At 38.0% G+C, this 12,257-nt stretch overlaps 1 protein-coding gene across 1 annotated transcript; it reads right to left on the bottom strand.

Annotated features, from left to right (window-relative positions):
• Nucleotides 1–10,099: 10,099 nt before the first annotated feature.
• On the bottom strand, nucleotides 10,100–11,044 carry LOC126018702 (olfactory receptor 1019). Its single transcript, XM_049780799.1, has one exon. It carries the CDS (start codon nucleotides 11,042–11,044, stop codon nucleotides 10,100–10,102), a length of 945 nt encoding a protein of 314 aa, XP_049636756.1.
• Nucleotides 11,045–12,257: the final 1,213 nt, after the last annotated feature.

The following is a 12,257-nucleotide window of genomic DNA, read 5'->3' as shown; positions in this document are numbered from 1 at the left end:
ATTTTTTTTGAAAGGTGGTTATTTAAGCTGGTTTTGAAGCAAGAAGAATTTGGAACAGTCTTATTAAAGACAATTTGGAGATTTTTCAAAAGGGTAAGAATGGAGCTGTTACATAACTCAATGATTCTACACCTCAAAATACAAGAATGTGAATCCCAGAAGATATACATACACCTATGTCCAGGAATTAGCACAAAGTTATAGTATGGCAACAAACCCTGTTTAATAGCAGATGAATTGATAAAGAAGTTATGATACACATAAAGAAGAGTGATAAATACAAACATATAATGTTTAGTAACAACAAGAAAAAAATAAAATTATATGGTATGTGGCAACTTGGATGGGACTTGGTCTACACGATCTGTAAAAAAATCAGATGTATATGGGCTAAAGTGGTAAAACAGATGCAGGGCCTTTGCCTTTCACACAGCATTCCTAGGATGGACCCTAGTTCAATCCCCAGTATCCCATATGATACCCCGAGCCTGCCAGGAGTGATTTCTGAGCACAGAGCCAGGAGTAACTCTTCAGTGCCACTAGGTGTGGCTCCAAAACCAAAAAAAAGGTCAGATGTATCGATACCAGATGATATCAGTAATCTATGGTATACAGAGATAAAATCAAGGATATTAATAATATAATTTTGTGATAAATCCTGGGCATTGGATCACAGAGGTAAGTAACACAAAAGCTTAGGTATTGGGCCTAGAGCATGTAGTGGTGGTAGGTAAAGTGAGTTACCAATATGCACTAAAATCCAACTCTTTTTTTACAGTTAGGGATGAGGGGGGAAAAGATGATACCAGAGGTGACATACTGGTAGGATTGGACAATCACAAAACTTTATTTGTGCAATAATTTTGTACTAATACTATTTTGACCAAATTACCTAAATTATAACATAACATAATTTTTCAAATCTCAATTAGGTCACAGAGATTATGAAAAGAGAAAACACAATTTAAAAATTTTTTTTTAAATTTTTGTTTTTGTTTTTGTTTTTGTGGTTTTTGGGTCACACCTGGCAGTGCTCAGGGGTTATTCCTGGCTCCAGGCTCAGAAATTGCTCCTGGCAGGCACGGGGGACCATATGGGGCGCCGGGATTTGAACCGATGACCTCCTGCATGAAGGGCAAACGCCTTACCTCCATGCTATCTCTCCGGCCCCAGAGAAAACACAATTTAATCTCAACTTTTTATCGTATCTTTACTGTTTAAAAACTCTTATTGATCAAATCATACCTCTCATAGCCTCTAATATAGTAATTATTATCTCTTCCTATTGTATAAAGGATCAATATGTTTCTTTCAGTCTATAATAGAGATTGTGACTGATATTGTGATTTTTATTACTGAACAAAGCTTTTAAAGTATGGAAGATGATTCAAGTTATTTTAATGAACCAGTTAAGAGGATGAATTATGAATGACATTCTTTTTTTAATTGAAGAGGCAATAGGATACAAGGAATCTGTTGGAGATATTCTTGTATTCTTGATAGGAATTTGACTATGAATAAGGTGAGGCATATTTTCCTCATTTTTAATTGATATTATAAGCTGACTTGCATATTCTACTACCATGTACATAGCTAGGAATATACCTAACATAATTTCATTATATTTATAGTAGATCTATGAGTTTTTAAGATATAAATGAAGGAAAATCAAATAAGCTATAAAACGTAAAATATATTTATTGTGAGATATTTTATGATTGAATTATTTAAAAATTCTAAGAAATTTGATGATCTAATTTGTGAATTAACAAAAATTGCTTTATACCAATTCAGTTACTTATCTAGACCATATAGAAACAAAACATCACAGGTTAGATGAAGACTTAGATGAAGACTTATTTCATAGAAGTTTAAAGTCTAAATATTTGTGGAAAATGCAGCATGTAGAGCTGCTTTTGTTCTTTTATTTAACATTGATACATCTGTTGACCTGTTTGAACTTCAGTTTTAGCATCTTTTAAATAAGCAGAAATGCCTAGAAGCAATGATTGTTATAAGTATAAAATTTTAAGTGTTCTGTTTGTTGACTGGTTAAAACAATCTATTGTGAAGAAAGCAGTTATCAAACAATTCAAGCCTAGAGACTGGACTCTAAAGTCTGTCTCATTCTGACAGCTCTACCTTTAGTAATAACTTGTATTCATTATAATTTACATGTGGGTTGTTCTTGATGGTATAAAAATTTTCATTTTCTTGTATTTAAATTTATAAGTATTTATCTTGTTTTATTAAAAGAATATAGCTTTAAATTGGTTATGAAAAATGAAACTGAAGAAGAAATCTTCACATTGTTTCTGAAGATAAATCTTTATTTGTTATTTTTTCCCCCACAATTTGAAACTAGTGATATGTTTTTGCAAATTTATGAGACTAGTTATTTTAAGCTGAGTCAATTGGAATGGATCTATAAAGAAATCTAATAGTCAAAAATATTCATTCCAAAAACTCTTTGGAAGTTTTTATTTTTATGGTGCTATTCAACACTTTGGAAAAACCATTGTTTTGCTGCCCTTTGTCTATATTGCACTGTAATAAAGATTCGGTAGAAGAGCATAAAAACCGGCTATCCTTTGCAAAAGCTGGCTCCCTGTGTGTGACACCAGGCGGGGAAAATCCGTGAAAGTACACCGGCCCAGTGGGGCTCAGCTGTGAAAGACTGTGAGTGTGACCTGTCTATGTCTGTCTACTGTCCTCTTGCGTGAAACTCTTGCGAGTGGGGCAAAAAGAGCCTCCAGAAACCTCGCTCGCCCAGACGCCATTTTCAGGGAGGGACTTCAGAGCATAAAAACCGGCTATCCTTTGCAAAAGCTGGCTCCCTGTGTGTGACACCAGGCGGGGAAAATCCGCGAAAGTACACCGGCCCAGTGGGGCTCAGCTGTGAAAGACTGTGAGTGTGACCTGTCTATGTCTGTCTACTGTCCTCTTGCGTGAAACTCTTGCGAGTGGGGCAAAAAGAGCCTCCAGAAACCTCGCTCGCCCAGACGCCATTTTCAGGGAGGGACTTCAGAGCATAAAAACCGGCTATCCTTTGCAAAAGCTGGCTCCCTGTGTGTGACACCAGGCGGGGAAAATCCGTGAAAGTACACTGGCCCAGTGGGGCTCAGCTGTGAAAGACTGTGAGTGTGACCTGTCTATGTCTGTCTACTGTCCTCTTGCATGAAACTCTTGCGAGTGGGGCAAAAAGAGGCTCAGAGGAGCACGGCCGCTCCACTTCGCTACGCGGCCGTGCACTCTTTCTAAGGAAAGAACTCCATTGCAACAAGAAGGAAAAATCACACTAAGAACGGCGCTATATCACAGAAGCAAACATTTCTCTCTGGACTGTCTTCTCTGTTACATGCTCGGGCCTAAGATTTGACCCAGTGTGAGGCTTCATCCACGGAGGACTCCCCTCCCTTAGAGGCAAGTCAGCCCATCCAGAAAGGGAGGAGCCAGAGGAGTGTGCTGCCTACATCATATAGACAATGAATACCACTACAACACGTAGAAAAACCCACAATACAAATGTGACAATGGGGAAACAGCGCAGGCCAGCATCAGACATAGAGAATGAAGATGACAATTCTGAGGACCAGATAATGACTGAACAACTAATCAACCTCTCAGATAAGGACTTTAGACTAGCAATATGGAAGGTGCTCAACAGACTCCAAGAAACCATGGATCGAGTTGAACAGAACACTAATAAGAACCAAGAAAATATGAAGGCAGAAATGACAAAACTCCAAACTGAAATAACATGTCAACTAACAGGCCTGAAAAACTCAGTAAACGAAGTGAATGACAAAATGGATAAGCTCTGGGACAGGGTATCAGAAGCTGAGAATAGACTTGGTGCTGTGGAAGATGAGATACATAACAATTCCATACAGCAGGAGAGATTGGACAAAAAACTTAAAGCAAATGAGCAGACAATGGAAAAATTAGTCAAAGAATGGGAACAGACGAAAATAGAAGTCTATGATAAGATCAACAGAAACAACTTAAGAATCATTGGAGTCCCAGAGACCCAGGAAGAAAATTTCCAGGAAGAATCAATGGTCAAGAACATCATTAAAGAGAAACTTCCAGAGCTAAAGAATATATGTGATCAAATCCTGCATGCCCGAAGAGTACCAACCAAAAGAGACCCCAGAAAAACCACCCCAAGACACATCCTAGTCACAATGACAAATCCCACAGATAGAGACAGAATTCTGAAAACAGCAAGATCAAAAGGGGAAATCATGTTCAAGCATGCTTCCCTGAGATTTACAGCAGACCTGTCACCAGAAACGCTCAATGCCAGAAAGCAGTGGTGGGATATTGTGACAAGACTGAATGAAATGAATGCTTCACCCAGAATACTATACCCAGCAAAACTCACTTTCCGGTTTGATGGAAGAATACATGGTTTCACAGACAAAAAACAGCTCAGAAACTTCACAGACACAAAACCAGTCTTAAGAGAAAAACTGAAAGACCTAATCTAAGACAAGACTACCCAAAAGACACACCAAATTTTGAAATAAAGATGGCATTAAATCCCAGGACAATTCTTTCTCTCAACGTCAATGGACTAAATGCACCAGTTAAGAGACACAGAGTGGCTAAATGGATCAAAAAACTCAATCCAACCTTCTGCTGCCTACAAGAAACGCACCTAAATAGTCAGAACAAACATAGACTCAAAATAAAAGGCTGGAGAAAAGTTATCCAAGCAAACAACACCCATAAAAAAGCTGGAGTGGCCATACTAATATCAGATAATGCAAACTTTATACTCAGGAAGGTTGTAAGGGACAAAGACGGACATTTTATATTAATCAAGGGGTACGTAGAGCAGGAAGAATTCACTCTCCTAAACATATATGCACCGAATGAGGGGCCAGCAAAATATTTAATACAACTGCTGACAAATCTGAAAAATAATATCAACAACAACACAATAATTGTGGGGGACCTAAACACGGCTTTGTCAACACTGGACAGGTCAACCAGACTGAAACCCAACAAGAATATACTAGACCTGAGGAGAGAAATGGAAGAAAGAGGCCTAGTGGATATATATAGGACACTCCATCCCCAGAAACCTGGATACACATTCTTCTCCAATGTACATGGGACATTCTCCAGGATAGACTACATGCTGGCACATAAAACATACCTCCATAAGATCAAGAGGATAGAAATTTTGCAGACTACCTTCGCTGACCACAAGGCTCTGAAATTATTTGTGAACTCCAAAGGGACTCAGAAGAAACACTTTAACACCTGGAAGTTAAACAGCCTCATGCTCAATAACCAGTGGGTCCGAGATGAAATCAAGGAGGAAATAAAAAGGTTCCTGGAAACAAATGACAATAAAGACACAAACTCTCAGAACTTATGGGACACAGCAAAAGCAGTACTGAGAGGAAAATTTATAGCTTTGCAAGCACACATCAGGAAGGAAGAAGGAGCTTACCTGAGTAGCTTAATGACACAGCTAATAGAACTAGAAAATGCTCAACAAAAGGACCCAAGAACAGGAAGACAGAAGGAAATAACAAAGCTGAGAGCAGAAATCAACGAAGTGGAAACTCAAAAAACAATCCGAAAGATCAACGAAAGCAGAAGTTGGTTCTTTGAAAAAATAAACAAGATTGATAGACCACTGGCAAACCTAACAAAGAAAGAGAGAGAGAGAAACTTGATAACTCGTATCAGGAATGAAAAAGGAGAGATCACTACTGATATGACAGAGATTCAAAGGGTAATCAGAAACTACTTTGAAAAACTCTACGCCACTAAAAATGAGAACCTGGAAGAAATGGATAAATTCTTGGACTCTTATAATCTTCCACGGTTGAAGGAAGAGGATGTAGCATATCTAAACACCCCCATCACCATTGATGAAATTAAAACAGTAATCAAATGTCTGCCGAAAAACAAAAGCCCAGGTCCAGATGGATTCACTAATGAATTCTATCAAACTTTCCAAGAGGAACTACTGCCAATCTTGGCAAGACTCTTTCATGAAATTGAACAAACAGAAACACTTCCAAATAGCTTTTATGAAGCCAACATCACCTTGATACCTAAACCAGACAGAGACGCTACCAAAAAAGAAAATTACAGACCAATATCACTGATGAATGCAGATGCAAAGATCCTCAACAAAATCCTGGCAAATAGGATTCAATGCCTCATTAAGAAGATCATCCACTATGATCAAGTAGGTTTCATCCCAGGAATGCAAGGCTGGTTTAACATCCGTAAATCTATCAACATAATACACAACATCAATAACAAGAAAAATAAAAACCACATGATCATATCAATAGATGCAGAGAAAGCATTTGATAAGGTCCAACACCCATTCTTGATCAAAACTCTCAGCAAGATGGGAATGGAGGGAACCTTTCTCAATATAGTGAAGGCCATCTACCACAAGCCAGTGGCAAATATTATCCTCAATGGAGAAAAACTGAAAGCCTTCCCTCTAAATTCTGGCACAAGACAAGGCTGTCCTCTCTCACCACTCCTATTCAACATAGCACTGGAAGTACTTGCTATAGCGATTAGGCAAGAAAAGGATATCAAGGGAATCCAGATAGGAAAGGAAGAAGTCAAGCTCTCACTGTTTGCAGATGACATGATACTCTACTTAGAAAACCCTAAAGACTCTATCCAAAAGCTTCTAGAAACAATAGACTCATATAGCAAGGTGGCAGGCTACAAAATTAACACACAAAAATCAATGGCCTTTCTATACACCAACAGTAATAAAGAAGAAATGGACATTAAGAAAACAACCCCATTCACAATAGTACCACACAAACTCAAATATCTTGGAATCAACTTGACTAAATATGTGAAGGACCTATACAAAGAAAACTATAAAACTCTGCTCCAAGAAATAAGAGAGGACACACGGAAATGGAAACACATACCCTGCTCATGGATTGGCAGGATTAACATCATCAAAATGTCAATACTCCCCAAGGCATTATACAGATTTAATGCCATCCCTCTAAAGATACCCATGACATTCTTCAAAGAAGTGGATCAGACACTTTTGAAATTCATTTGGAACAATAAACACCCTCGAATAGCTAAAGCAATCATTGGGAAAAAGAATATGGGAGGAATTACTTTTCCCAACTTTAAACTGTACTACAAAGCAACAGTTATCAAAACAGCATGGTATTGGAATAAGGATAGGTCCTCAGATCAGTGGAATAGGCTTGAATACTCAGAAAATGTTCCCCAGAGATACAACCATCTAATTTTTGATAAAGGAGCAGGAAATCCTAAATGGAGCAGGGAAAGCCTCTTCAACAAGTGGTGTTGGCACAATTGGATAGCCACTTGCAAAAAATTAAACTTAGACCCCCAGCTAACATCATGTACAAAGGTAAATTCCAAATGTATTAAAGACCTCGATATCAGCCCCAAAACCATAAGATATATAGAACAGCACATAGGCAAAACACTACAGGACATTACAGGCATCTTCAAGGAGGAAACTGCACTCTCCAAGCAAGTGAAAGCAGAGATTAACAGATGGGAATATATTAAGCTGAGAAGCTTCTGCACCTCAAAGGAAATAGTGCCCAGGATACAAGAGCCACCCACTGAGTGGGAGAAACTATTCACCCAATACCCATCAGATAAGGGGCTAATCTCCAAAATATACAAGGCACTGACAGAACTTTACAAGAAAAAAACATCTAACCCCATCAAAAAATGGGGAGAAGAAATGAACAGACACTTTGACAAAGAAGAAATACGCATGGCCAAAAGACACATGAAAAAATGTTCCACATCACTAATCATCAGGGAGATGCAAATCAAAACAACGATTAGATACCACCTCACACCCCAGAGAATGGCACACATCACAAAGAATGAGAATAAACAGTGTTGGCGGGGATGTGGAGAGAAAGGAACTCTTATCCACTGCTGGTGGGAATGCTGTCTAGTTCAACCTTTATGGAAAGCGATATGGAGATTCCTCCAAAAACTGGAAATCGAGCTCCCATACGATCCAGCTATACCACTCCTAGGAATATACCCTAGGAACACAAAAATACAATACAAAAACCCCTTCCTTACACCTATATTCATTGCAGCTCTATTTACCATAGCAAGACTCTGGAAACAACCAAGATGCCCTTCAACAGATGAATGGCTAAAGAAACTGTGGTACATATACACAATGGAATATTATGCAGCTGTCAGGAGAGATGAAGTCATGAAATTTTCCTATACATGGATGTACATGGAATCTATTATGCTGAGTGAAATAAGTCAGAGAGAGAGAGAAAAACGCAGAATGGTCTCACTCATCTATGGGTTTTAAGAAAAATGAAAGACACCCTTGTAATAATAATTTTCAGACACAAAAGAGAAAAGAGCTGGAAGTTCCAGCTCACCTCAGGAAGCTCACCACAAAGAGTGATGAGTTTAGTTAGAGAAATAACTACATTTTGAACTGTCCTAATATTGAGAATGTATGAGGGAAATGTAGAGCCTGTTTAGGGTACAGGCGGGGGTTGGGTGGGGAGGAGGGTGATTTGGGACTTGGGTGATGGGAATGTTGCACTGGTGATGGGTGGTGTTCCTTTTATGACTGAAACCCAAACACAATCATGTATGTAATCAAGGTGTTTAAATAAAAAAAAATTAAAAAAAAAAAAAAAAAAGATTCGGTAGAAAGAGTATTGATTAAAATATTTTAAATTGATAGGATGATGAAATTTCATCATATAAGATATATAATTTTCACTTACTAAGTTCTCAGTCTACTGCTTTTGTAGCTAATACTTGCCAGTTTTTTACTAAATTAATTAACTGAATAATTTTGTTTGTGGGCCACAGCCAGTGGTCAACAGATATCAACTTCTATGCCTGTGGTTTATCCTAGCTATGCCAGACATCCTACCAAGGTTGGCCTCATGCAAAGCAAATGTCTTAATGCATGTCCTCTCTCTCCAAGCTTACGTCTTGCTTACATTCAAATATGTGTAGTCTTGAGAGTATACAGAGAGAAGTTTTAGGTTCTTTATATTAGCAATAACATGTCAAGGCTAATAGATAAGGGCCAGGAACTCTAGAAAAATTTATGAATGGAGACCTTTGACATCCAAGGAAAAGGCTGGGGTCCAGTTAAGATTAAAAGAGAAAGAAAAAAATGCACAGGAGAAAATTCGAAAGGCATAAACAATCCAACTTAAAATGGCATTACAACCTTGTTGATATTCATTATAGGAACTGGCTCTATTTGTATATTTTTTAGGGTCCAGATACCTAGTTGTTTTTTTTTTTTTTAATTTCAGGACTGCAAGATGTCAACATATAAGTTTGAGCCAATTAACATTCAAACCCTTTTGAAGAGTAAACAGAGGAACCCATGGAATTCTGTGATTGAAACTTAACAAAAGACAGAAAACAATGGTCATGATCATGCTCACATATTTTGTTAGCAGCACATCTACCTCCAACTCTTAAGCCTTTAGATTTACTTAGCTTCTATTTTATTACTGGTAGCAGTAGTCTTAAAAAAGAAAAGTAACCAAAAGAAAAATAAAACAAAATCGACTTTATTTTTGCCATGCTTGTACTTTTAACTGTTTCTTACAATTACAAGTTGCCACGTACTTTGGATTTATTGCTTTTATTCCTTAACATTTGCACAATAGATCCTGAGCTAATTTATTTTTTATCAAACCTTAATAATTATATATGTAACTTAATTTTCTGACTTCTTTCAGAGTAGAGAAATATTTGACATTAGATCTGTCAATTCTCTCGACCTAGGGAACATATGCTTAAAAATGAATGCTGATTCTTCTCCAGTCTTATCTTTGTTTCTAAATGATATGTGAAGCCAATTTTAAATTAAATTCTCATGCATCTTTCCAAGAATATCTTTCAAAAATACTAATCTATGTTTTCCTTAGATCATAGATGGCAGAACCGTAGAATACTTGCATAAATTAAATTTCGCTCACTCAGTAGATAGTAACTTAAATAGTATTAATTGTAAATTTACTTGCATGTATGTCCTGTTGCCATACTCTGCTACTGTCAATTTACTCGTGAAGATAACAGATTAACTAATTATTGAGGTTTTCTTCCCAATGAGTTTTTTAAAAGCACCTTTCACATCCTTGTTGCGTAAACTGTAGATCAAAGGATTCAACATGGGGATAATAATAGTGTAGAATACAGAAGCCCATTTGTCTTGGTCCAGGGAGTAGCTGGAAGTTGGCCTCAGGTACATGAACATGACTGTACCATAAAACAGAGTGACACCAGTCAGGTGAGATCCACAGGTAGAGAATGCCTTTAGCCGACCTTCAGCTGAGCGCATTCGGATAATTGCAACAAGGATGAAGGCATAGGAGATGAAGATAATGAGAATGGTACTGAATTCGATGAAGCCACACAGGCTAAAGAGCAATATTTCGCTGATGTAGGTGTCTGAGCAAGAGAGGGCCAAGAGTGGTGGTATTTCACAGAAGAAGTGGTTGATGATATTAGAACCACAGTAACTCAAACTGAAAGTGAGGGACGTGTGGGCTACTAAGCTCACCAAACCAGCTAAGTAAGAGCCCAACATGAGAGCTAAGCAGACTCTTTTGGACATGAGAGTGCTATAGTGGAGGGGTCGACAGATGGCCACAAAACGATCATAGGCCATGGCAGCCAGGACATAGCACTCAGCATCGACAAAGCCAACAAAAAAAGCAAACTGGGTGGCACAGCTGGAGAAAGAAATAACTTTATGCTTGGTTAGGAAGTCAGCTAGCATCCTGGGAGCAATGGCTGAGGAGTAGCCCAGGTCAACAAAAGAGAGGTTACAGAGGAAGAAATACATGGGTGTGTGAAGCTGAGTGTCTGTTATGATGAGGATGATCATGCCAACATTCCCCACTACGTTGACCAGGTAGACTAGGAGGAACACCACAAAGAAGATGATCTGTAGCTGAGGGTCTTGAGTGATACCCATAAAGATAAATTCAGTCACCTCTGAGTAGTTTTCTTTATCCATCATATCCCTGTGTGTGCTGGGATTTGCTTTACTGCTGGAGTTATTCTCGCAGTAACTAGATCTTGTGACCCTGGTGAAGTTGATCTCTGTTCTCTTCAGATAGCCAGGTCAAGTCGAAGATGACTTAGGGTTGATAAGCTCCAGAAATGCAACGACTGTGGTTTTAATCACATGCTGGAGCCAATCTGTGAGATTACTTGCTTACCAATTAGTTAAAAAGGGAAGTTTTGAGTGTCTGATTTTTTTCTTTCTAAAACAAGAAAAAAAATACAGATTATGAGGACATTAATTTTATTGCATGGAGGTGCAAATTGAAGACTGAAAGCTCCAGAAATTCTGGTATATAACACAAAAAATGAAACAGATGGTAGATGATATTATTAAAGTTGGTGAATAATAAAAAAAATACATTTTGTGGCTGAATCATACTTGGTAGGGCTCAGGACTTTTCATGGCTTTGAACTAAGATCATTTTTGACCATGATTTTGAGACCATGGATTTCTTGGATTAAATTTGGGTTGTAAGAAATACATATGGCCAAAAGACACATGAAAAAATGCTCCACATCACTAATCATCAGGGAGATGCAAATCAAAACAACTATGAGGTGCCACCTCACACCCCTGAGATTGGCACACATCACAAAGAATGAGAACAAGCAGTGTTGGTGGGGATGTGAAGAGAAAGGAACTTTTATCCACTGCTGGTGGGAATGCCGTCTAGTTCAACCTTTATGGAAAGCAATATGGAGATTCCTCCAAAAACTGGAAATCGAGCTACCATACAACCCAGCTATATCACTCTTGGAATATACCCTGGGAACACAAAAATACAATACAAAAATCCCTTCCTTACACCTATATTCATTGCAGCACTATTTACCATAGCAAGACTCTGGAAACAGCCAAGATACCCTTCAACAGATGAATGGCTAAAGAAACTGTGGTACAAATACACAATGGAATATTATGCAGCTGTCAGGAGAGAAGAAGTCATGAAATTTTCCTATACATGGATGTACATTGAATCTATTATGCTGAGTGAAATAAGTCAGAGAGAGAGAGAGAGAGAGAGAGAGAGAGAGAGAGAAATACACAGAATGGTCTCACTCATCTATGGGTTTTAAGAAAAGTGAAAGACATTTTTGCAATAATAATTTTCAGGCACAAAAGAGAAAAAGCTGGAAGTTACAGCTCACCTCATGAAGCTCACTGC

This window comes from Suncus etruscus, chromosome 9 (genome assembly GCF_024139225.1).
Source record: "Suncus etruscus isolate mSunEtr1 chromosome 9, mSunEtr1.pri.cur, whole genome shotgun sequence".
NCBI lineage: Eukaryota > Metazoa > Chordata > Mammalia > Eulipotyphla > Soricidae > Suncus > Suncus etruscus.
Note: the sequence above shows the minus strand (reverse complement) of the source record. Positions and strands in the feature narration are given on the sequence as shown.

Coding starts and splice junctions, on each gene's coding strand:
- LOC126018702 (XM_049780799.1), bottom strand. CDS start 11,044: ATGATGGATAAAGAAAACTACTCAGAGGTGACTGAATTTATCTTTATG.